The sequence below is a fragment of the Primulina huaijiensis genome, chromosome 8 (assembly GCF_012295235.1).
Source record: "Primulina huaijiensis isolate GDHJ02 chromosome 8, ASM1229523v2, whole genome shotgun sequence".
NCBI lineage: Eukaryota > Viridiplantae > Streptophyta > Magnoliopsida > Lamiales > Gesneriaceae > Primulina > Primulina huaijiensis.
Window position 1 is genome coordinate 12899407 of NC_133313.1, and position 27825 is coordinate 12927231.

Below are 27825 nucleotides of genomic sequence, written 5' to 3' on the forward strand. Positions count from 1 at the left end.
TCTTGTTTCGGTTATGTTTTGAAGCATGTGTGTGAGTTTTTAGGACCCTTAAACTCCTGTAAATCAGTGCTTGATTAAGTCCTAATCATGGCAACCCCTTTAGATCATATTAAAAATGAATTTGAAACAAAACTTAAGCTTCAAAAATCCATGTTCATGTAAAAACAAATATATGTAACATGTCACTTGTTTTTCATGCAAACTTAATTTAAATAATTACAATGGTGTGAATGATGTGTAAAAGGAGAATATGGCGTGCCTTTGCGTTTTAAACGCACGAATATTCGATGGCGATGCGAGGAACTTTGATGTAGGAGACCCTAGGACGAATTCTCTTCAAAGCTCACAAGTTTCCCTTGAATTTTTCAAAAATTTCTCTTCAAAATTCTGGTATGTACTGTGTAGAATTTTTTGGAGAGAGTTTGTGTGGAATTGGGGAGTGGAGCGTGGGAATTATGAGGGTTTGGGGTGGGGTTTTGTACATTAAATAGTTAATTAAATTGCTAATAAGGCTTAAGCCCACTAAGTAAGTAAATTAGGTCCATTAGTGCTTAATTAAAATATAAAACTAATTTTGTTTAAATAAGTTTGTGAATTTATTAGCCGGGTGTCCAAAACATTTGAATTTTTGTTGAAAAACCAACGCCGATAAAATTTATGTCTTGGCGTATAAAATCACCTCAAAACCTCTTATTTTATGAAATATGAAAAAGCATCACTCATATTTTAAATAATTAAAAAAAATTATTCAATAAAAACATTTTACATTTATCAGCGCTCGGTTTCCGTTCCTTGATCGCAACTCGAATAACCCTTAAAAATACATTTTAATGCATGTAAGTAGAAAAAATACTAAAACGTCGTGTAAACATTTCACATAATCAATTAAAATAAATTAATTAGCCATTTTTCATATTTCTTAGATTTTCATGCAGTTGAATTACGTCGTCTTAATTTAGGACCTTACAATGATAAATCCCTTTTTGTTAGTTATCCCTCTATTTGAACCTTGAATTGGCGAATCGTATAAACTTTTCACATTTAACATCGCTTGGAGCCAAGAAAATGCAAATTGTTGAGGTCGAATAATTCATGCTCAAAGTCGTTGTCNTATAAGAAAAAAAGGGGGGAGTGAATGAGTTAGGAAAATAAGAGCAACGAAGAAGAAGAAAAAAATGCCCTTGGATGTTATAATGAGATTGAAGATGTTATTGTTAAATGGATGCAATTGTATTTGTGGAAAGTGTGTATATGTTCTTTAGTTCCATAAAACGTTTTTACTTCTTTCTTACCTGACTTCTAGCCACAGTACAATCAATTTATAGCCCTTTGTTTGTGCATTTCAATCCATTCATTTGGTAGAAGATGTGATATATTTGCAAGCTTATGGTAAAATTTTTCATTGTTTTGAAATGGGAGCTCCTTGATACATACCTAGACACTTACGAGTGAAATGTGCGAATCCTGTGAGGAGTGTTTGGACCCTATTGAAGGATCGAGTGTGCTAGTGTCTTTGAAGGTATTTCGAACACTATATTCTCCAATGAGCTGCCATAGCTCGTGTTCTAAGAATATGAACACCGATGAATTAAATCGAATTTTGTTTAAAACCAAGCGGAAGAAACTCGAAGTAATCTTTTGTGAAGAAGACTGTTATCAGAAAACATTTTAACTTATGTAAACTGACTAACCGAAGGAAGAAAGATTAGTTTTTGCATTTTTCAGTTCAGTTATGGTGACAACTGAACTGACGGATGCTTTAACTAATCAAAACAATTTGAAAACAACAGTTAATCAGCAAAATACACAAAATATATTTATGGATGTTCGGAGACTTCAACTGCTCCTACGTCACCCCTTATACCACCACAAGTAGGATCCACTTGAAGACTTTGATTTATACAATTTGTACAAACTCACTCAGCTAGGACTTACCCTACTGCCTAAACTGAACTCCTAGCTACGATTGAAGGCATCACCTTCCAGCCAACACTTATTTAACGTCTATGTGTCAAAGGCTACATACACAAGTTTAACGTCTTTGTGCAAGACGGTATTTGAGTGGTTTTGAGAGTGAGAGTGAGTGTGTGTGTGAGAACTGAACAAGAATGTTCTCACACACTGAGAGAAAATGGCTTCTAAAATAAGCTGATACAAAGATGAAGAATTCCCCCTGGGCTTTAAGTGCTTCTGAAAGCTGATATGCAACTGAGCGTGCCCTTTTCTTTTTTTCTCAACTCTTTTCACTCTCGTATGTGTCTCTTATTTGATTCTTCACTGATTTTCTCTTTATATAGGCGGGAAAAGCTTATCGTATAGTGAGACTCAATTATTGTATCTGTTGCATTTGAATCAGGTCCTTGGACTCTGTGCTTCAACTTTTCGACTGCCCTTCTGGAGCGTTTTGTCTTTATTGCTCTGATGCAACTTCTATTATTGTCCTTTGACTAGACAATGGCTTTGTACCTTCATGCACAGCTGGAATCCATTTACTATAAGTTTGTCTTGATATGCAACTGAAAGATTCTGACTGATGCTTTGAACTGGTCAGCTGGACTGATCTTCAGTTGGGCTAGTGAAATCAGTTAACTCGTCAGTTGAAATGATTTCACTTCTTCAGTTGGACATATCATAGGCTGGCCAGGCTTTTGAGATCTTCCTGCTGAATCACCTATCAGTTTGGACAATCAACTGAACTTATTGTTTGAAGAACTAGTTAGACTGATTTAGTCTCAGCAATCAGTTGGTTTAATCAGTTGGCATCTTCGATGGCTTCAGTTGTGGTTTCATAAACTTATTAATTCAGTTTTAGCTGTATGCGCACTAAGGTAGATTATTAGAAACAAAATAATAAGTTTTTTTAGCATCAAAATCAAGATTGCAAACTTGTCAAGTTCTAACACCTATGCATTTATATTTCTACACATTCGGATGGAAGTAATTGTTCATGATGTTGGTATTTTAGAACCTTAACAATTAAATTACTTTGGTGCATGAAAAAAATATTTTACGGACATGTCAATAAAGCAGAAAGAGGATAAAGAGTTGAGATAATGAATTGAGCTCTTTTATGCTTGAGGACAAACATGGTTTAGGTGTGAGAGATTTGATAGGCTCGTAATAGTTTGCATTTTGGTTGTTGCATCTGTCATTGTTACCACGTCCAACGTTCTTAATTGACAAATTTTTGTGTGATTTTATTGTAGGAAGAAGTTTTTTGCTTTTTCTATAAATCTGGGCTAAAAAGAGAGATTTGCTATCACAATTAAAGTTGTCGATATCATCTTAGTGGAAGACTTGAAGCAGAAAAATTCAGAAGTAGTTTTTGGACAAGGCGTGATCACGCCTTGTGACTACTATTTGGATGCCTTTTGAAAATTAAGTAATTTTTATATCAAAGAGGCGGCAGAATCATAGAGGAATCCTTCAACCTTCTCACCAATCCCACGCATAGTAGAATAAAAGAGGCGCAGGAGAAGAATCCTAAAAAAACCAACAACTCACGTGAAGAGAAAGAAAAAAGGGTGCAAGGATTTTCTCTCCAGTTTTCTCCACGGCTCTAGTACTTTTCTTTTCTTTATTTTTATCTATTTTCATGCAGATTATAAATTGAGCCATGTTTGGCTAATTTTCTAGCCTTATTTAAAGGTTGTTTTTACTGTTTAATTTATCACTGTGAGGTATTTATGCTTAGATTTAATATTCTTGTTAGCCTAAGTATTTGTTGATTTAGGATTTAATTCTATTAATATTATATATCGATTAATTTGACAATTTTATTCGATATAGGATTTTCTACTGCTAACCATGGATATAGGATTTTCTACTGCTAACCATGGATTTAGTGATCCGTGATTGTCATGAATAATCGGTACATGAGTAGCATTGATTAGATGTGTTGTGCTATCATAATATATTTAATCTAAATAAATCAACAGAACCGAATTTATCAATGGCAGCTATCTCGGTTGTTAGATCTCAGGATTAACAGTTTTCACAAATTTAAAAGCTATCGTTAATTAATATAGAACGCTATCGTGCCCACTTGGTTATTGATAATGTAAGGTCCAAAATTTAGACAACGTAATCCAACCGCATGCAAATCTAGGAAATTTGAAAATGAGTAAGTAATTGATTTTAATTGCTAATTAATTATGTGACATACTTGTGCATATGCTAAATGAGATTTTTATTGTCATCATGCATAAAATTGTATTTTTAGGAATATTCAAGTGACGATCGAGGAACGGGGTCCGAAGGCTGAAAAACGTAAAATGTTTTTATTAAATAATTATTTTTAATTATTTAAAATATGGTTGATGCTTTTAGAATTTTTGAAAATATGGGGTTTTGAGGTGATTTAATAAGCCAGGACGTAAATTTTATCGGTATTGGCTTTTCAACTAAAATACGAGCTTTTAAGCAGTCCGGCTATTTAATTCACGAACTTATTTTATCAAAACTTTGTTATTATTTTATTTAAATTCTAATTTAACTAATGGGCCTAATTAGATGGCTTAATAGGCCTAATAAGCCTTGTAGGTGTTTAACTAATATTTAAAGTGTAAAATAAATCACAAACCCTAGCCTACTTGAAAGAAAAGAATCGGCCACTCACCTTTTTAAAACTGAAAAACTCTCCCAACACCCCAAAACACACACAACCTCACGGCACTTCACACAATTTGGAGAGGGTTTCGAAAGGGCAAGCAAGATCAAGCCATCGTCGCGTCCCGTTCTTCGTCGTCAACGTATATTCGAGCGTAATCTACGCAAAGGCACACCCTAATCTCCTTTTCTCATCCATCATATCATATTATTGTTTTAAATATTGAATGCATGAAGATCACAAGGAAACCCTTTGGAATTTTCGGTTTTTAGCACATATATGTTGTAAACTCATGACTTTGTATTCCATAACTCGTTCTATGCATGTAAGGGGCTGCCATGACGTTAGGTTATGATCTAGAGTTGCTTTTACATGAGTTTAAAAAGGACCCAAACACTCCAAGCCGCTGCACCGTAAGCATCACACGGGAATAATCGATTTTTGTGCTGTCATGGGGTCATGGGTTCGGTTTCTGTGGTCCAGGGGTTGGGGCATGGTTGGCTCATTCCAAGGGCTAGCCAAGGTCTTGAGTGAGTCAGGGAGGGAGTCCTAGCCAGGCTAGGACACACGGTAAAGGCTGGAGAAGAGTCCTTGCAAGAAAGGACTCTACCCGAGAAGCAGCTGCAGCAGTTGCTGCCTTCGCACGGCTGCTGTGGTTCAAGGGCTCGATGCGTGGGGCACGGGCTAGGTTAGGAAGAGTCCTTAGGGTCCTAAGCAAGTGTTCTTGAGTTGGGTTTGGGTGGTAGGGCGTTGGCTGTGTCCACACGATCACACAACATAGAGTCCATGCATCACACAACTCTCGGCCAGAATAGGTGTTACTTGGGCTGCTTCGTTTTTTGTTTTTTGTTGGATATCTTGACAAACTTAGAGTCCAGTAGGGTACTTTGGCATGTGGGGCACGTTTTGGTTCGACATGGCTCGGGAGTAACTCGTGAAAATTAAGAGATGGCTCGGGGTCGAAGTTTAGGTGTTAAAATGAGTTTTAAAACAAAGAAAATTTGGAAAACAACTCACGGGGGTCGAGTCGTGATCCATAAGGGCTAAAATAATATAAAAAGACTAAATTTAGAATTTAGGAATTTTATATTAAAGTTTAGTATTTTTCGGGATTAAAACACCGTTAAAATAATTAAGAAAAGATAATTGAAAAAGTCTAAGTTTTAAGCAAAATAAAATTACGAAAAAATTCAAATAAGCTTAAATAATTATTTGGGACATATTAGAGTCATGAAATCAAGACAAAAGTCGAAATCATAAAATGTCGAGTCTAGGGGTAAAACGGTCTTTTTACACCGGGAAATGAGTAAAGGTCATGGCAGTGCCCGAAATGCTGTTTTCATGCTAAATATGGTATTTTAAAATGTTTATTAATTTCTGATTATTTAATTATGATTTTTAAATGTCTTAGAAATTTTTATGATTTAAAGAAGACATTGAAATACATGTTGCATGCTTGGTTTCAAAAAGTGAAAAAAGGTAAATGTTATTAATGATTTTATAAAGTGATGTGAATGAAAAACGTTGAAGGAAGTGAAGGGATTGTGACTAGTTCGTTAATGATGGCAAGATCGTGAGGGTGGTGGTCCCAGTGGGAGCGCGACGATCGTGTTTCCATTGTTACGAACAGAGGATATGAGGATTAACGTAAGAATGGGAATAGCGTGAGGGGAAAAGGCCGCAGAGGGAGCCCATTGATGGGAAAAGGCCCCAGAGGGAGCCCCGACGATCGTATTTCTATTAGATAATGCTTGGCCAGGGCCCAGTTGACCGGTGAGAGTGTCGCTGGTGTCCCCCGCCGCCCAGTACTGTGGTTACATGTAGATGGATCCATCGACTTTTGAGGATTGAGGATAGTCACAATTAACGATCTGAATTCAACTAAGGATAAAGGAAAATGTTTATGACCATGATTAAAGGATTTATGTCATGTTGAGGATAATGTTAAAGTTTATGCATGTCATGAAATGTTATTTTACTTAAAAGTATTTTCACTGTTGCATGTGATTTTATTATTATACTACTCGTTATCAAGATTATGGTGTGTTGAGTCTTTAGACTCACTAGGTGTGATGGATGCAGGTGGTATTGAGGGAGGTCTTGATGAGTGATACTACTGGACTGAAGGTGCACACAACCCGAGGACCGGCGCTTCATTTTCCGCATTACGCTTTATGATTTAAATTAAAGATTCTAAGACTATTTATTTATGCTTTTGAGAGTTTTTGAGAGGCTTGATATGAGCTATACCTTTTCAAACTTATTACTTTTAGATTTGGCAAAACAGTAGACGTTATTGCTTTATGACTATTTCACTTGAATTTTTAAATGCTAGTGGGTTGACGTTTATTTTAAAGAGGGCAAAATATTTTATAAAAATATTTTCATGTGTTAGGTTATTGGCAAAAAAAAAAAAAAAAAATTTCTAGTACTTTTAAAGCAATAAAAAGGGCAGACGTTTCAGATAAGTTTTGATTAGATGCTGGGTTCGGTCAATTAATTTAGGAAAACACAAGAATTTTAGCGGCTATCCCTATAATTCTAAGGTTAATTGCTTAGAAAAATTTGCATAAATTATTTGTTAGCCGATGAAAAGGGATATAATTAAATAGTAGAACCCTTTTGAATCAAATTTTTCTCATATTAAATTCTTCATTTTATTCTAGTTGATTAATTATCATTTAAATTTATTGTTTTCCTTTTTTGATAATTTAGTTTAGCATTTTATTAAATTCAGATCACATAATCCCCCCTTTTGCTTATTTTTATTATCGAAAGAAATAAATCCTCTGTTCCACGTGAATTCGGCCATACTCACCATTGAACTCACTAATTTTATTTAGAGAGTAAGAATTTATGTTTGGTGGCTCAACGACAGCACATCAACACTTTCATATCCTTCACAGTGCTTTTGAAAAATTTTCCATGCATCTTTGGCAGAGGTGCAATTGGTGATCAAATTAAACATGTTGATGTCAACAGAAGTGAAATTACATTGAGTGCTTTAGAATTGAAATTCGAAGTTTGAACTTCATCAGTTGTCCATTCACTCTCTGGTTTATTATATATGACTGTCAGCATCCGTATCCACGGTTCTTGGTGGAGACCATGCATCTAAGACTCATTATTGTCATGATCTTTCTTCTATGGATTTAATGTAGACTTCATCTTGACTTTCCAAAGAGCATAATTGGACCCATCCAAAACCGGGGGTCGAAATGCATGCAGTGTTGACAGATAACACGTCTATTGTACTTTTACCTGTTTAAACAAAAATAACCAGAATCACACTTAGTATATCAAAAGTAGTCTCTGATACCAATTGAAAGTTGATTTGTTTAACATAAAAGTACATAAATTAATTAGATTGTCTGTATCAGATTTAATTAGGTGTTGTGTACAGGTATTGTAACACTTATCAACAATATGCAGCGGAATAAATTAGTTAACTACACAAATAAATTTTTAAGTTTAAAACAAGATATAATAAATCATGCACAAATATAAAACTTGAGCGATGCCTCAGGACAAAATATTCACTAGAAAATTGTAAATTGTTTAATACTAGTCAAACTACGAAAAACAAGCTTCCTTAATAGGTCAAGGAAGTAAAGTTCATCCCAAATAAACAATTAAAAAACCACAGATGCACTAATTATATTGTCGAAAATCCGGAGCCACACGTAACTCTTCGACCAACACTTTGCACGAGTGTTGTCTGCGAGTTTCTTCAATACCTTACGACAACACAACAAAACCATCATGAGTTAATCACGTGAAATCTTCATTCACTACAACAAAAATGGCTTTTCGCAGCGAGCAAATTCGCTTTTCGCAGCGCACATTGCACGCTGCAAAGTTGCAAGCTGTTGAAAGTTCAAGATTATCCGCGTGCACGCCGTTAATACAAACTATTATTCGCGGCGCGCCTACGCACGCTAATGATAGTCAGAGCATAACCGTCGCTAATTAGCAACGATTTTAACATTCCGTCGTTAATATTAGCGACGGTTCTAAAATTCCGTCGCTACTTAGCGACGGGATATTTTAAAAGCCCGTCGCTACATTGCGACGGTGTTTCAAAAATCCCGTCGCTAATTAGCGACCGAATTAAAATAAAATCCGTCGTTAATCTTGTTATTACAATAAAAAAAATTACGTTTATAATTTAATAAATCTTAAAAAAAACGTACACTATAATAACAATATTCATCTTAACTAACACTTAAGAATTTACAAAAAATTAAAACAAAAAAACGTACCTTAAATCGAAATTTTAAAAAAAATTGAAACAAAAAAACGTACCTTAAATCGAAATTTAAATTGCTTGAGAGAGAAAAATTTTAAGTGTTATGAAGTGGTGTGGTAGGATATGGTTCGACTGGTGATATTTAAGGACAATTTGTGACGGTTTTGGTTTTACCGTCGCTCTTAGCAACGGTTTTGTATTAAAAGCGACGGTTGTTAATTGTCGCTAATAGAGACGTACTTATACCGTCGCTTTTAGAGACGGTTATAATATAACCGTCGCTAATTTGAATTTTGCGACAGTTGTATTAAACAGTTGCTAATGGTAGCGACGATTTGACTTAAACCGTCGCTAATATAAATATTGCATCGGTTTTCAAAAAACCGTCGCTAAATATTAACGGCGCACATTTACATGCACACTGTCGTTTATATAATTTTTTAACGGCACACATAAACGCACGCTGCAGATATTACTTATCCGTAAAAGCACGCCGTTAATACTGTCAAGTGTAATAATATCAATAGCGCACATATGAGTGCACGCCGTTAAAAGTAATATTCGCAGCGTGCTTTTAATACACGCCGTTGATGACGTGCTGCGGAAAATCATTTTTCTTGTAGTGATTTCTCAGTTTTTTTGCACACATCGACAATCAACAATGAAAGTTACGCACACCTCTTTCTGTACATTTGCTGCTTTGTCGTTCTCTCTGCTTTTATTTCTTTTCCCCTATATTTTATTCTTTGTATATAGTCCTACACACGTAGGAAACAAAAGAATTTCATTACAAAAATTTCTTTTAAATATATAATAATAAAATATCTAGAAAACTTATCATTAATATCAATAATATTATCGCAATATTATCGAGCAAAAACAAATAATTAAAGAAAATTTAATTAGTTTAGAAAACAAAATATCATATTTAAATATATCAATATTATCAACAATAAAAGAGTTTATTAAAGAATATTTAGAAATAAAATATTGCTTTCACACAAGAATACTTTGTTTGACTAATGTCATAACAACTTCCCCAATTAAATACAAAAAAACTAAATAAAACCCTTTTCGTCATTATTTTTGACTTACAAAAATTAATTTGTTCTAAAAAGTATAATGCACGTATTATCATCTCTCTTTAATTAAAAATTTTATTTGGATTTGGACTCATCCTTTCCAAGAAAGAACCCAAAAAATAGAAAAGAAAAATTCTTCGCGTAGAAGTTAAGGAAATCCCCACCATTCACCATTATTCTATGAGTTTCGAAACCCCATCAATATATCGTATGCATTACAATTCATAGTGATCATACACATATATCATGACCAATATTCCCACATCTCTCACTGATTCCGCGTTAACCCTATTCAAACTAGCCGTCTTCACCTCCGATCCGTGGCCCTTTTCGGTCTAGCTCAGCTCCAGGAAAGCCCAGTTTTCTCCACCGTATATTATATACAGCCGGCTTGCAGATGCCGCACATGCATTTCTTCCACCACAACCACGGCTGCGGGAGGCGGGAGGTGATCAGGTGCGGGGTTCCAAAGGGGTGTCTGGTGATCACGGTGGGACAAGGGGCAGAGCAGCGGAGGTTTGTTATTCCAGTTGAGTATGTGAACCACCCGCGGTTCACGCAGCTGCTGAAGGAGGCGGAGGAGGAGTACGGGTTCCACCAGGAGGGCGCCATCAATATCCCGTGCCATGTGGAGGAGTTCTGCGAGGTGAGGGGCTTGATCGACAAGGAAACGGCGTCGCATCATACGCACCACCACCACCATCACCTTCACCAGTTCTTGTGCTTCAAGGCTTGATGATGGCTTTAATTCACACGTTATCTTATTTCATCGATCGTGATTTTTTGCATCAAACATGTAGAATCTGCTTCTCTAATGTTACTCTAGTATTTGTTATTTGTGGTCAGATCAAATTTTATAAAGTGTGAAGTGTTAAAGAAAACGAAGAACATTACTATTTGTAAAGAAAACAATTGATTATTAGTAAAACACTTTAATTTTTTGCCAAATAATGTGATTCTTATTTGATTTTGTTTTTTAATTAACATAAGGCCAACACAAACATATATAAGAGGGGGACTCTCGATGAAAATATTTACTCAAATCTTATAATTTAACATCCAATACAAATTTAATGTTGTTTTCAAAAATTGTACTGACTAGAAGTGCTTTAGTAATTAATAGCTAGCTTGAATAGGAAACAAAGTGGAGCTTAAGTCACAACAAGTTCAATTGATCAAATTTCATCACGATATAAAAATGTTTTTCAAACTATCTAATAATCCATCATATAATTTTTTCCTTTATTTTCTTATTAATTAATACTTTTCTTTTCGGTTTATTTTGATTTTTAAAATATTTACACGTAAATGAACAGTACTTTTGAATAACATCAAGAAATATTATCAAAGGTTCGCAAATTGTAAACAACTGGCATCATGTTACTCCTTTCTTATTTTCTCCCCGAAACGCGGGAGATCGACTTTTTCTTAAAGGGTGGTCATTATTAATTTTTATAAAATAATCATCTCTTTTTTTCTTTTTTCTTTTTTTTTTATCGCGATTAAAGTGAAAAAAAGCTACCCATTTACAAATATTCAACTTATTTAATAAGTCAATTTTTTACACTTGGTCAAACTGTTGTTGCTAAAAGAAGTTGCAAAATATACCATATATATTTGATTTTTATTTTTATTATTGAGAATCATTCCACAAATTGCTTGACGTGAAGCATTTTGTTTAAGTCTTAGTTATCAACTATCACATAAAAGGGAAATTGGTCTTCAGTCCCCGGCCGTCGATTTTTTTTGTGTTCAGTCCCTGGGTACTTTTTTAGTACCACATTTCCACGTAAAGTGTACCATATTTCCACATTAAGTGTACCACATTTTGTATGACATAGTACCACAATTTTGTGGGTAGGGAGTGGAACCAAAGAAATATTTTGATTGAGGATTTTTCACCAACTTTCCCATAATTAAACCCACTAAATATTTTTTAATTGTGAGTTATTACAAATCTTGCTTCCTAGAATAAGGTTTCCTCAAAGGGTATCGATAGTTGTTCACGAAGTCAACTGTTAAGGTTCATTGTTTCCTAATCTAAACATTTGTCTGCTTTTGTTTCTTCGAAAGAGTAACCTTGTTCTTTCGGTCTTGTATATTTGTTTTTTTTAAAATTTTTGGTATTGTCTATTGTTAAATTTTAGCCTCAGTATGTTATATATGTCTTTTTGTTTTTGTTTTTCAATTTTAGTCTTTTTTCGAATTATCGTCAATGCAACATTGACATAATATTGACATGACGTTGAGCTGTTAATCATCATTATTCCCGATTAAGGATAATTTCAAATGCGAAAATTTGAAAGATATAATTATTCTATAACTTAAATTTGATAACATAAAATATCAAATTGCAAACAACCTTATTTTAAATATTATTTCCTCCTTACTCAATTATTCTTTTTAAGGATTTATTTTCTATATTTAAAAAATATAATTTTTAATGATCTCTTCGTTATAATATTACTCTAAAGTGTTTTTATGTTATACGACTACATCATTTTTCTGATATGGTGTCGTAGTTTAATTTTAGGAAATTATAGATAAAAAGGATCATTATTTGTTTTTTTGTCTTTACTATAATAGAATATGAAAATCCCAATTAGATACGGCAAATTGCCCATAAATTCGTATTGGAGTTCTGAACTTTACGCTCAGTACCCAATAGTTAATATATTTACATTCAATGTCTGACAAATTGTATTTGTATGTTTAAACTCCCCAATGAAGGGGAAAAGACCGAATTACCCTCATATTTTATTAAAACCCATTACTACCCTTCTATTTATACTATTTTGTTGATACTTTTAATTTATTATTGTATTATATCTTCTCTCCCTTCTTCTACAGAGGTGCTTCGACCGGAGAGAGCTTCAACTGAGAAGCAGCAAATGGGGGAAAAAAAGGTGACAAACAAATCTGCAGAAGCTAGCACCTCGAATAAATGTCGAAGAACTAGAAATAAGAAGAAATCCAAGCAAGGTACGAACGAGAAATTCAAGCAAAGAACGAACGAGAAATCCAAGCAAGGAACGAACGAGAAATCCAAGAAAGGTACGAACGAGAACCACCTTTTCCTCAATGTCTAGGGTTTGTTAATTGTGGATACTTTTTTGTGGTTTTGAAACTGTTATTGTTTGTTTTAGGTTATTGACAATTTTTTTCCCCAATTTATAGGCTTTGTTCTTGATATTGTTATTCATTCGATTTTTTTAGTTGTACTTTAATATTTTAAGAAATTTTGATCAAATTCAAAAATTAGTAGTTGTGCTTGATTTCGTAGCTGCTGTTCAAAATTCCTTGTGTTATGCACAATTCAATTTTTATGTGATTATTTATTTTTGCGTCTACTGTTGTGGCCAGTGCAATTAAATTTTTTGCGTCTAATATCATGGCTAGATTTGTTGATCAAATAGACATGTCTAAATGCTATTTTATTGTTTTGTGTATATGCAATTATGTTCTGTTTCTTATTCTTTTTTGTAATTGTGTTTCTAATAGTTATTGTATAATTTTTTTATGTTTGTTAATGTAGAAACTACTGCAGAAGACAAAGATGGAGCATAAGCAGCTTTTTTGAATACTGAAGACCAATGCTTTTTGTTATGTTTTGGATAGCTTCGCAACACCTAAAATGGTTACAAAAAAATCAGATTAAATATATCTATTTATATATGAAAAAAAAACGGTCTAGATAAAAATAATTAATTGATTATGTACCACTTTCACAAAATTATCAACTAAATGTCTCAAGCAGTACGCATGGTGACTGCCCGTAAATAGTAGATTAACTGCTTTGATAATCCCAGGATGTCTGTCAGAGAAAAAAGTGTACTCATTGAATGGAATGCTTTGATACGAAAGCAAAACACTTCTCAGATGATATCAAAACCATTCCCAATTAATATCATTCTCCGCGTCCACTACAGAATAAGCGATTGTGAAAAGATCATCATCAGCATCCTTCGACACAGCAAGTAGGATACAACCTTTAAACTTATTCTTTATATGAGTCCCGTCCAAAAAAATCAACGGTCTACAACCAGTAACAAAACAAACTACACATGCGTGCAAACAAATGAACAGTCGTTTAAATTTGTTAGTTTCGATATCAATCTCACACTCAGCAACACTTCCAGGATTCGTTTCTTTAACAGCTCGACAATACCATCTTAGTCTATCATAGCATCCCTTATCTGTGCCATAAATATCATGCATCGCTAACTCCTTGCCCTTCCACACATTGCGATAGTTTAACTCTACACCATAATCTCTTTGTAAGTCTTTTTGAATTGTACCAGGACGATAAGAGGGCTCTCCTATAAGTTTGCCTTTCACCACATTAGCTATCAATGTTGCATATGCTCTAGGATGTCCTCTACTACGTAGATTATTCTCACCACATGTATGCTCTAAATTGCATTTTCGGATCGCAAATATATTGTCTGCTTTGTATTTAGAAGCATAAATTCTACATCCACAACTAGTCTCAGTACAAGTAACATTGACTTTTTCGCTATCATTCTTTCTGTATGAAAATGAATGCCTTGTAGCAACAGCATAATTTTTAACACATATTCTAAAGTCAGCAGCATTTTTGAATGTTTGACCTACACCACGAATGCAATTAATCCAAGCATCTAGTGTATTGCTCAAAGAGACTTGATCAGCTTCCTTACCACTATTTCTCTGTCTGTCTTCCTCATCAACCCTTACCAATATGATATAATATTGTTAAGTGCAAGATACAAAAATAACTTGACATACAAAAATGCAAAGTATGGAATGTAAATAATATTAGTATTGTCAAATAATTCATATCATGGCAAAAAAACATATTTATATTATCATAACGTAGAACAAATTATATAACCACAATAATCTCAACTAGTGCACAATTTCATGCTTGATAAATTAAAATATAAAAAAATTATCAAAACTAAACAGGGACATAAATCTAATATATTTTACCTCCGAATATTTTGGTTGCAGACATGTTAGTTTTTACTCTCTGCCCTAAATTCAATCATGCTGAGCTTCATACGCATATGAAGATGAATCATATTTAGGACATCATCATCGTCGTTCAAAGTCACGTGCATCCTGTGTTGGGGGCTACGTATTGCAAAATCATAGCTTCAGGAGTAATCTCAGCACATTTTTTTCCAAGCCTCTCAAAAATGTCCATCAAACTACAACCGCTGAAAATTGAAATCACAAACAACTGTTTCTTGCATTTACAGCTACCCAAAAACGACAGGTTGCAAGACCCACTTTCATATTCCATTTTGCACCTAATACAAAAAACATACAAAAGTAATTGATATGCAGATTTCAAGACTTTAAAGAATTTTCAGAAAATTTTTAAACAAAATTAACAACTTTCTCATTCAAGAACTAAAACATAAAAATTGAGGATACAATTGCATTAATCGAGAAATCTAAAAATAATTTCTGCATTCATATTTACACTGCTTTGTATTCAAATATAGCAGCCGTATGATTAAGGCCACAAGATACTTGTATTGCTTTTACATTATTCTAAAAACCAATCATAATACAAAACCCTAAATTTTTGAAATTCAATCGGTGGAATTCAAAAAAATAATGAATTTAAAAAAATAAAAAACACACAATAACAATCAAAAAACATAAGAGAATCATTAAATTGAAACAAATAAACACAAACTCACTCGCCCTAAAAGCTAGAATTTCACGAAAAAAAATGAAAAATTTTGAGGAAAGAAACTCACCTTCACTTTATTTTACTTTCGTTGAATTTTTTCTGCACGACGTCTTCAAGATTTTGAGCTTCAAGTAAATGATGTTTCACACAGACTCTCCCACAATGGGATTTCTTCTCACGAAGCCGATGGGGGATTGGGGTAATAGTATTAAAATCCCAAATACAGATGGATTCAACAAAATAAATAAGGGTAAAAATGGATTTTAATTAAAAATGAGGTAAATTAGGTAATTTGATATTTAAAAGGGAGTTAAAGCATATGAAATGATTTTGTCAGGGAGTGAGAATATATTTGTTTAACACTAGGGACTGGTCACAAACTTTGAAATGATATTAGGGATTTCAATACAATTGTCCCATTAGAATAACAATATTTGGTCATATAACTGGATATTCAAATTTACCCTTATAATTCTTCTTAAATAATTAATAATTAAGGTGCCAAAAAGTAAATATTCATTCAAAAACCTCTCACTATCCTAATATAGAATCAAATATTATAAATAAATTTAAGTTTATAAAAAATTTATATTTTATGCACATACATTGCATGTGCTTAATTGGTGCTCTAGTAAAAATAGTCTTACTTATACATTGAGATACAAAAAAGAGGGCTGATTGTTTTTTTTTTGTACAGATTATTTTTTGTACGTATCAGTAATGGAATTTACTTAAAAATCTAATTTGAATTGAAAAAATCCCTAATTGTTTTCATATATATTATTAACAAAATAACATGAACTATAAAAATTTAACGCGATGAGTCTTCAATAAAAAAATTTTCATTTACAGAGTTTTAAATGTTGGAGTTAAATAACCTATGGACGCTTTACATTAATTATCAATATCACATGATGTCTTCAATTACCAATTATCACCAATTTTTTTTTTAACATGTGTATTAGATAATTAATAATAAATTGTTGAAAAAATTCACATTAAAAATACTGATCGCTCATAAATTCCAACCCGACCGAGATCGGAGTGTTGTAACCCATTAATCAAAGTGAGGGACCCATATTAAGCACCATTAGAACCAGGGAAGAAGGCTCATTAACCTACATGGGTCCGAATCACTTCTCTTTCTGCTCGGGATATCTGTACCAAGTAAAGTTTAGGCATCCAACCACACTATTGTTAAATAGCCAAGCATAGGGTTGCCACGCATCTGGATTAAAAGTCCTCCAACCCAGATAGATGCCTAAAAGAAGATGAATAAAGTCCTATTTGTATAAAACTCTTCAACAATCTTCCTTGATAATTAAAGGGGTGTATTCAATTCAAAGTTTTTTTGATGACTTTTTCAAATGGTAGAATTTTATGGATTTGATAGAATTTTATGGAATTTTACAGAATCTCACAGATTTATAAACATATTTATGTGGATTCATGTAAACTTTTTTGCAAGATTTTCTAGACTTTTGTGAAATTTTTTTATAGAATTTTTGAAATTTTGTACTTAATTATAACATATTATTTTTTATTAATATCTTTGAACTATTAATTAATTGACATACATAACATATTCAGTTTGAAGTAGTTTTTCAATATTTATTTTAATAAATAAATTTACTTATTTAAAAGTTAAAGTATTTAATCCTTACATGTGTATATATGTGGGTTTGTATGCATGTTTGTAAATTTTTTACAATACATCAATTCATTAATCTGTAACCTTTTTTTTGAATTTATAATATACACATGAAAAGAATATTATTTAGAATTGTGTGAATATAATTTTGTATAAAAATATTATAACTTACATATTAATTGAAAATGCTAAAAAGAATTTTAAAAATCATGGTTGTTGCGAGGCTGTTCAATTATTAAGAATTAAGCGACGTTGTTTTTATCATCTTTTATTATTATTGAATATTACATTAATTTTTATAAATCATAAATTAAAAATCAAAAAATCAATTATAGAATTCAAAATTTCCTATGATATTAAAATAAAAAATTATTAAATGAACAATCAGCTAAAAAATGAAATATTTGAAACGAAAAAATGAAAATATATATAGAGATACACTTCGAATATTTGAGAGAGTGATAGAGATAGATGAGAGGAGAGAAGATATCAAGAGAGGTGTTGTGAAACAACAGAGAGAGAAATAAATAACTTGTGTATGAGTTTGAAGTTTTAAAAATCCATTCAAATCTTTGGTAGTTGAACCAAAGGAGATCAACCTATCACCAAGAAATTGACAAAAACCACTAGTTCTCTTTCTATCCAGTTTGCAACATGCATAGTCAGCATGTGAATATCCAATAAGATTGAAAGAAGAATCATTGTGTTACCATATGCCGACATTTTGAGTACCCTTTAAATATTTCAGAATTCGTTTAGCAGCAATATAATATGATTGCTTAGGGTTAGACTGAAATCTCACACAAATACAAACATCAAACATAATATCAGGTCTACTGGTATTAAGATATAACAATGAACCTATAAGACTACGATACTGAGTTACTTCTACTATAATTCCACTCTCATCTTTATCAAGTTTAGTAGATGAGCTATTTGGTGTGGAAGGAGCAGAGCATGTTTCCATGCCAAACTTTTTCAGTAGTTCCTTTGTGTACTTAGCCTTACTTCTGAATATTCCTGTATCACGCTGCTTAATCTGCATTTCTAGGAAAAATGTCAATTCTCCCATCATTCTCATTTCGAATTGTTCCTGCATTAGTTTAGAAAACTTTTCACACGATTTGGTGTTAGTTGACCTAAAGATAATGTCATCAACATATATCTGTACTAATAGAATGTGCTTATTTTTAACTAAAGTGAATAAAGTCTTGTCTACTGTGCCGATTGTAAAATCATGATTGACAAGAAATTGTGAGAGAGTGTCATACCAAGCCCTAGGTGCCTGTTTATAACCATACAAGGCTTTGTGTAATTTAAAGACATGATGCGGTAAGAAATGATCAATAAAACCTAAGGGTTGTTCAACGTAGACTTCTTCTTGAAGTAGACCATTTAGGAAGGCACTTTTCACATCCATCTGATAAAATTTGAAGTTCTTGAAAGCATCAAAGGCTAAGAATATTCTTATTGCTTCAAGCCTTGCTATTGGTGCATAGGTCTCATCATAATCTATTCTTTCTTCTTGTCTGAAACCTTGAGCCACCAGTCATGCTTTATTTTTAACCACGGTACCTTCTTCATTTAGCTTGTTTCTAAATACCCTCTGAGTTTCAATGACTGGTTGATGAGATGGTCTAGGTACAAAAAACCACACTTCATTTCTTTTAAATTGATATTTGATTCAGCTCTTCTTGCATGGCTTCAATCCAACTGGGATCAAGAAGAGCTTCTTCAATCTTCTTAGGTTCATCCTGAGAAATAAAAGCAGCATGCATATATTCATATATCATCTGCCTTCTTGTTCTTAACGGAGCTGCAGGATTTCCATTAACCAAAGATGGATGGTGTGATTTTCTCCAAATAAAAGGGTTTAGAGGGATTTCTTCCTGATTTATTGGAATTGGGTCAAGCTCAGGTAAAGCAGTAGTAGCTTCTGTAATGTCAGCCGCTGGTTCTGGTACATCCTATCTCTGTACAACTGGTTCTACCAAGTAATGTCTAGTTCTGGATTTTGAGCATCTTTGACACTTGGTACTGCATCATCTTCACTATCCAGTTCCAGACGAATTTTGTCAAATATATTACTTAGATTTGACATGTTAGAAATGTCTAGTTCTGGATTTATTTTATGCACTTGAGATTTAATATATTAATTTATTATGATTGTTAGAAATGCTAACTTAATTATTTTAGAATTTTCGAGTTATGATTTATGATTAGAAAATTAAAAAAAGTCAAGGATTTTCCCAAAAGGTTGTGTACTGTCACTTCGAGAAGCTCAAGAAGTCACGCCTCAAATATGTGAGTTTTTACTGCTTTACATTTTATATGCTAAAATTCTTTTAAATGCTTTTATGATGCATGATATAAATGTTAGGGGCATGCTGCATGAAAAATGTTAAATGAATGTTGGGTAGTAGAATTGATGAAGAACTTAGAGGAAAATAGGCTGCATGCACTACTTGAGCTGGATTTAGGAGTCGACTTTGGGAAATTTTTGATTTAGAATTGCAATTTTAAAAATTTTTAGGACCGAATTGAAGAGTAAGATTTAAGTTAGCGGTTTAGTTTGAGATGGAAAAGGGAATCTAAGCTTTGCAATCATTAAGAAAAGGAAAATTTCGAGGACGAATTCTATTTAAGGGGGGAGAATTGTAACATCCGAAAAACTAACCTACGTAAACTACATGCATGCAAAATTGTTTTAGTTGCTTAATTATTTTATTTAATTGATTTTAAAAGCTAGCATGACATTTATTATATGATTTAATGTATGACTACATGATTAAAAGATAATATGACATGATTACATGAAATTTAAGGATTTTACCCGACTATTCGATAATAGGCAAAGAAAAGGAGGCCGAAGACGACCAAGAAAAGAATATGTATTTTTATTTAATTAATGGCAAGGCTTCCTAATATGATTTAAAAATGATTTAATTTTCCTAAAAATGTTGGAGTTCAAATTATTTTAGGAGTCGAGCTCGATTTTTCCCGAGAAGCCGGTTTTGGGCAAACAATGAGTTTTAAAAGATCTAAAATATTATTTTATGGAAACTAATTTTAAAAAATTTTATTATTTAATTACTTAAGTGTTATTGGGCTCAATTTAATTAATTTAAGTAGGCCCAATTACCCTTAAGCTTGCAAGCCCAAAACCAAAGTCTATTAGCTTGTAAATTATTTATAAATAAGAACTTAGGGCATCTTCCACTCCATAATCTACATGTTTCGAGAATTAGGTTAGGATGAAAATCTTGTGTTCTTCGTCTTCCGGTCATCCAACGTCACACCCTCGCCAACGATCGAATAATCGAGCGTTATAAACGCAAAGGCTCATTTTATAAACCCCTTCAAACATCATACAAATCATAATATGTGTGTGTTAATTGATTATGCATGAAAAATATTGATGTTCGATTATTTTGCAGTACGTTACGTATTTTTAAAGTTTCAATGATTTTACGCGTGTTTTAAAAATGTTTTTAAATCCAACGGACACGCTGCCATTACATGATAAAATATGACTGAATTATGATCAAAACATGATAAATTTAAAGGAAGAACAAGCTGTAAAAACCGTGGGAAAATAGAAGAAGGAACCGTGAGCTGTGATTGTTGGTCCAAAATTCAAGAAGGGCGGCTAGGGTGCATGGGGCCTTGGTGCTCGACCAGGTCTGGCGATTGGGTCCTAAGGGTCATGGCTATGTCCTAGGAAGAGTCCTAGCATGGCTAGGACTCGTGTTTCAGGCAAGGAAGAGTCCTCGAAAGTTAGGACTCTCCCCAAGCCTTCTCGCGATCAGATGTTGTACAATGGGTTGCGGCTCGGTTTGGGGCTGGGCTAGGTTGTTCATCCGGGTTCTAGGGTGATGGGCAGGGGTCGGACTAGGGGCTAAGCAGCTGGGCTCGCTGCTGGCTCGAGAAAACGAGAGGCGTGAGAGAGCCTTAGCACGAAGGTTGTTGTTCTTGGTTCAGAGGTTCGCTGCTTGGGTTCTAGGGCTTGGGCTGGTCTGGGACGAGGTCGTGCATGGTCCACGGTTACTGAGGGTTTGAGGTGGTTGCTGGTTAAGTGGCTGGAAGAGTCCTTGTTAGCTAGGAGTCGTGGGCGAGTAGGGATACCTTGTGCGCAGGTTTGTGCTTCTGTCCAGGGGAGTTTGAGCGAGCTAGGGCTAGGTTCTAGGGGCTGGGCCTGGTCAACAGGGTTCCTAGATGGGTTGGCTTGGGTGTGACTCCAATATTTTAGGAGATGGCTCGGTGTGTTCTTATGTGTCTCAAAAATGATATTTGATGAACTAAAATTGGAACCGTGGGTCCACGAGTGTGGTTCATGGCTCACAAGTGTAGAATATATAATAAAAATGTTATGTTTAAAAGCATAGTTTTAAGCTTTATAAAATTATGAAAAATTATATTTGAGCTTAAATATTTATTTAGAATAAGCCCATGTCATTAAAAGTGAGAAAAAGATAAAATCGAGAACTTTTACATCCAGGGGCAAAACGATAATTTTACACTTAGGAAAATACGTAAAAGTTTGGCAGCGTCCCGAAGGATCATAATGCATGTTAAATGATATTTTATGATTTAAAATGATGATTTTGATGATAGTATGTTATTTTATGATTTGTGGTAAAGCTGTGTAATTTATACTGTTTAAAATGCTATTTTTGGAAAGATGTGTTATTTTATGATTTTTAAAAAAGAGGAAAAATATTTTGAGGGATGTGAATTAACTGTGACATATGATATATGATTTGTGGGGGATCTATTTATGTGAGGACAGTGAACTTATAATTATGTGGGGATGACGTGACGGCCAAGGCCCAAGAGGGAGCCCATGTACGGGGAGCCTAATGCACACCCCCATGGGCCATGTGGAGCTGAAGACTTATCAATCGACCGAAGGATAAAAGCTAGTCACTTTCAATGATCAAACTTCACCCAAAATGATATATGATTCAAAGCTTTACGATTTTAATTATTTTATGACATATGATTTATTGATGCTCAAAAGCTATTTTTAAATGATTTATTGAAGCTTAAATGATTTTTAAAAGGATTATTTATGCTTAAAAGCTATTTTAAATAAAAGTATGATTTTTAATGCATGTGATTGTATATGTATTATTTGATATCCATGTTTAGAACGTGATGAGTCTTTAGACTCACTAGGTTTGTATGATGCAGGATTTGATGATTTATGGGAGGCGCTAACGATTGAGTACATCGAGTGCAGCAGTACAATTATGTTTTCGCACTAGCTAGATAGATTACTGATTTAAAGATTATGTTAATGATTTTTATTAGAGATATTTTTATGCTTTGTTTTATTGTTAGTTGATCTTCTTAAAGGTCAATTTAAGAATTTTGGTTATTTGATGATTTAGAATTTATTTTATGCACTTGAGATTTCATATGTTAATTTGTTATGATGGTTAGAAATGCTAAGTTAATTATTTTAGAATTTTCGATTTTTTCGAGTTATGATTTGTGATTAGAAAAAAAAAGTCGAGTTCGTTTCAGTAACTTTCCTATACTCGCTAGTCACCAAAGGATGCACACCCGCGGCCAACCCCTACTCCACGATGCCAAACGACTCTAAAGGCAAGACCAGCAGGTTGTGGACCTCCCCTAGCCTTGGTTGGACCCTCCTAGATCGCACCTTAGCATGGTTCAGCCCTTGCCCGGTTGAGCATGCCCTAACCCTACACCAATACAACCCGAAACCCTAGCCACCCAAATGACACCTTTGGCCTTCACCAAGAACCGAGCACACCCTAGACTCCAATCATCATGTCACCTTAAACACAGCATGTTCGCCCCTAATCAACCAAAAATCAGCAGCCCCCTTGCAACCATACAACAAAAACGTGAGTATCATGCAAAAATAATCGAATTTCATGTCGAACTTTAAACAAAAATGCAACCACAAGGTAGGTCACTACATTTTTGAACAAATACATGATTTTCAGCATAATATTAGAGTGAATGATGATAAAAATAAGAATACAAGCCTGCCTTGATGATCGTATGCTAGAAAACTTGAAGATGCGCACGTAGGATGAACACCGGAGGAGCAGGGAAGGGTTTACTTGAAAGAACAAAGCTTGGCCGAGAGTTTCAGTTGAAAATGGCGTGAGGGAGGGTGCTTAAATGTGGAGTGGACGGCTGCTAGGTGTTTAGGTAGGTTTATGGTTACTTAGTGATGTAATTAAATAAAATGCTTAAGCTTAAATGGGCCCTTAATTATAATTAAATTGTTTAAAAGGGTTTTTGAGCCCATTAATCCCTAAAAAAACCCATCAAGCCCAAAAACATCCCTGAAAAATATTTCGTTTATGTACGTCTTTGAAAATATTGCTTGAGTCCTCAAAAAGTCTCCCGACTTTATAAAATTTGTGTACCGGTTAAAAATACGAACCGACGAGTAAAAATACCCACCAAGGGCCATTTTTCGAAAAACACCTTCAAACACTTCATATTAATTAATTAAAATTAATCATTCAATAAAAAAATATTTTTCCTGATTATCCCCTGTCTCCGTTCCTCGTTAGAGCGCGAAATGCAACTTAAAATCCTAATGCATGAAACTTTAATAACCCATAAATTAAAACACATATTTATGCAACAAACATACATTTAATGCATAAAAATATAAATTAATTAAAATACATAAGAACTTGGTAACTTGCATGTGTGTGGTTTACGTGGACCTTCAAATTTTCGGACGTTACATAAGTCTTACGCTATCTATGTCCATATGTGTAACGTTGAAGGTGTGTGAATTGAGAAAACCGTGGACGAAACATCTGTCTTGTGATCATGTTGATACACATATGTTTATGTTTATATAAGTATGTTGTGGAATATATGTTATACGAATTTAACTATTGCTTGGATTATTGGATCGACCAAATATAGAGACATCCTGTCAAAAATTATAAACCTTCAAATTATTCTCCATAGGTTAGATTTTTCCATGATATAGGTATATCTATCAAACTCTATTTTAATTATGAGCGTAATGATCATTAATTACGCCAAGCATAGAAGAAGGTGTTACACCTAAACTACGTGGTTTAGTAATAAACGATCACAAAGGAACAACCGACACTAAAACGAACTTTCAAAGAACTCGTCTTTGACAATCCGCGTAAGAAACGATTGACAAACGCCAAAAAGTAAAACTTTCATAAGTTTTATTTTGATAACAAAGTTGTAAGCCTTGAATGGTCAGAGAAAAAACTCAGAATTGTTGAATAAACTCAATCATAATTGTCAAAAAGTGTTCAAAATTTCGTTCAAAATATGTTTACATTTCAAAAGGAAATCAAAGCTAGTTCCCAAAATAATTAGGACTCTAAACTAGGAAACAAGGATTTTCCTGCAGGTCTTCGCGCTCAGGTGGTAAGATGTGACCGCTGAAGCGCCGAGTGTTCTGGAATTTTTGCGCTCGGGCACGGGGTGTTCTGGAAATCATTATCTTTGACAGCAAGGGTGGCGCTCGGGCGGTAAGATTTTGCCGCCCTAGCGTCGTGGCTTCTGGACTCCTCATCATTTAACACTTGAATAATGTTCTTATGACTCTCAAACTTACTCCCATGCATCACGAACCTTCGGCACTTTGTACCTTGCTTGTAAGCCCTTTTGATTGCTCATGACTCCATATAGTGCCTCTTTGAATAGCTTCAGTCGACCTTTCATGATTGGTCCCTCCGGCAACTTTGAAGGATCCCATGCTTTCCTTAGAGCTTGACCTACCATGATGGCATCACTTCTTTCTCACCCGCCGCGTCAAGGCCCTAGCCCTGGTGCACTAGACCCTAGACTACCCCTCCTAGACCATCACAGCCCCTGAACCATGGCCAACCACGCTCAACACCCAGGTTCTCTTCCAGCCGACCCCCGCGCGAGCCCTACGTTTCCTTAGGGTTTGGGCGTGGCTTGCCCTCACCAAGCCAACCCTCCAGCCTCCCTATAACTCATCTGGACCCCTAAACTAAGCCCACACAGAGCCCTGACCGAGCCCTGGGTGCTGCCAGTCCATAACCAAACCATCATGGCCAACATGCCCTCAAAAAACCCTAGGTTCGAATCCTTGTTAGCCGTGTTTGGTTCTAGCCTATGTTCCATTCTTTAACGACCCTCTTTCCATCCCTGAAACATCTTGTATTGGCAGCGTACCTGTTGGAATTTATATCATGTTCATAGATGCATAGAATCATCTAAACTTTGAAAATAATCATCAAAACGTTAAGCGATTTGTACTCAAATATTTCTTTACTAAAACACAATAATCATGCATAATATGATTTGAATGGTGCCAAAGAAAGATTAGTAGTGTGCATTTGCGTTAACAACGCTCGAATATTCGATCGTTGACGTGGATTGCGAAGAAGTACGAACGGGCGACGAAAAACCTTGGAATTCTTGCTCCAAATTTTCGAAAATTTGTGTGTGAGGTGTTCGGCCACTAAGGGTATTTAGAAGCCTTGAATTTTGTTTTATAATTTAGGAATTTAGGTGATTTAGAGGTGTAGAGTTTAGGATCTATAGGACTCTTGATTTGAAAATAATTAAGCCCAATAATCTTAGGTAAATTAGGCCCATTAAGACCTATTTAATTGTAAAATAAAAGTTTACAAAAATACTAATTTTTGGGTTTTTAAAAGTCCTTCGTTTGGCTAAAACTTCGTCTCTTAAGATAATTTGGAGTCTTTTATTTTTAGAAAATTTTAATCATATTTGATCATATTATCGAGCCTCAAAAACATTTATCGAAAAACATTTTTATCTTGGTCGTCTCCGGTTTCCTTTCCCCGGCCTATTATCTAATATTCGGATAAAATCTTCAGTTCTCATGAAGTCATGCAATTAAACATTCAATCATATACTATGTATCATTTAAATATTTAAAATCAATTAAATAAATAAATTAAGAAATTTAAGTAATTTGCATACATGCGGTTTATGTGTGCTTGACTTTTGGACGTTACAACAAATACTTCCATTAACTCATGTTGCTTTCAAAGAGCTCATGACCACATGCATGCAAGATGGAGCTCGGTCCATGGGAATGGTGCGAGGATGATTGGGCTCATAAAAATATAGTGGGCTTGGACCTTGCCATCCCAAATGTGTTTTCCACTAACATTTTATTCTTGTCACATCGATTCTTGTTTCATTCGTTGTTGTGAACTTTAATATGAATATGATAGAAGCTAACCTTGAAGAGCTATTCAATATGCATACGATATATGAAGCCATCATAAAGAAGGAAAAGCATGTTTTCCTAATGGGCTCGTCGTCATTGACGAAGAAAGACCCACAAGGGAAAGAGGAAGCTTTTTCCCCTTCGAAAAAAAAACATAACAAGAAGTATGCGCCGAGTATTACTAAAGGGCTTGCAATGCCTGATAATTCAAAATATGTTTTCTTTCATCGCATAAAGAATGGACATTGGAAGCACAACTGCAAAGAATATCTAGCCCATAAAAGTTCTAACAATGGTATGTTTTATATTGAAATAAATGTCTCAAATAACTAAAATTCTTGGGTATTGGATACCGGATATGGATCTCATCTTTGTAATGATTTGAAGGTGATGAAAAGAAATAGGAGGCTAAAGGATTGCGAGACCTTTTTGAGAATGGAAAATGGAGTATAAATTGTCGTGAAGGCCATATGAGATGTTTATTTAATATTCAAAATTATTTTTAAGTTATTTTAAATATGTTTTATTTGTTTCAGGTTTGGTTATAAACATCATTTTCATATCTTTGTTTGATAAAGATGAATTATATTGTTATTTTGCTAAAGGTATTTGCAATATTTACAAGAATGATCGTTTGATTACAATAAGTGAATTATGAAACGATCTCTACAACTTATAAATAAAAAAATATTTCACCTAAAGATGTCAAAGTTAACGCGAATTCAACAACAAACAAAAGAATACAAGATATTCTAAACCAAGTACATTTGTAGCACGCTAGGGTATGACATATTTCCCAAAGAATTATCCACAAGCTAGTGGGAGAGGATATTTTTTCATTATCAGATATAAACTATCTTAATACTTGCGAGACATATCTGAAATAAAAAATGAGCAGAGCTCAATTCCTAAGGAAAGAGGAATGTGCACAAGATCTATTGGATTTGATTCATATAGATGTGTGTGGCCTGCTAAATGTTAGCACCAAATATGGACATTCTTATTTCATTACCTTTACTGATGACCATTTGTGGTATGCGTATGTGTACTTGATGAAATACAAATCTAAAACTTTTGAAAATTTCAAGTAATTCAGAGTTTAAATATAGAAAAAATTAGGAAAAAGCATTAAAAACATTTTGATCTGATCTAGGTGAAGAATAATTGAGTACTGAATTCCAAGATATCTTAAATAAAATGATATTATCTCACAGTGGACTCCTCCCGCCACACCAAATTTGAATAGTGTGTTAAAACGTTGTAATAGAACATTGATAGACATGATTCGATCTATGAAAGGATTCACTGAATTGCTGTCATCCTTTTGG

The 27825-nt window shown here is 34.0% G+C and overlaps 1 protein-coding gene across 1 annotated transcript; it reads left to right on the forward strand.

Moving 5' to 3' along the window:
• The first annotated feature begins 10048 nt into the window (after window positions 1-10048).
• Window positions 10049-10881, forward strand: LOC140983299 (auxin-responsive protein SAUR32-like). The gene has a single exon (XM_073450285.1). The coding sequence runs from the start codon at window positions 10338-10340 to the stop codon at window positions 10674-10676; it is 339 nt and encodes a 112-aa protein (XP_073306386.1). The 5' UTR covers window positions 10049-10337; the 3' UTR covers window positions 10677-10881.
• Window positions 10882-27825: the final 16944 nt, after the last annotated feature.

Excerpts from the sequence above, each read along its gene's own strand:
- LOC140983299 (XM_073450285.1), top strand. The coding sequence starts at position 10,338 with ATGCCGCACATGCATTTCTTCCACCACAACCACGGCTGCGGGAGGCGG.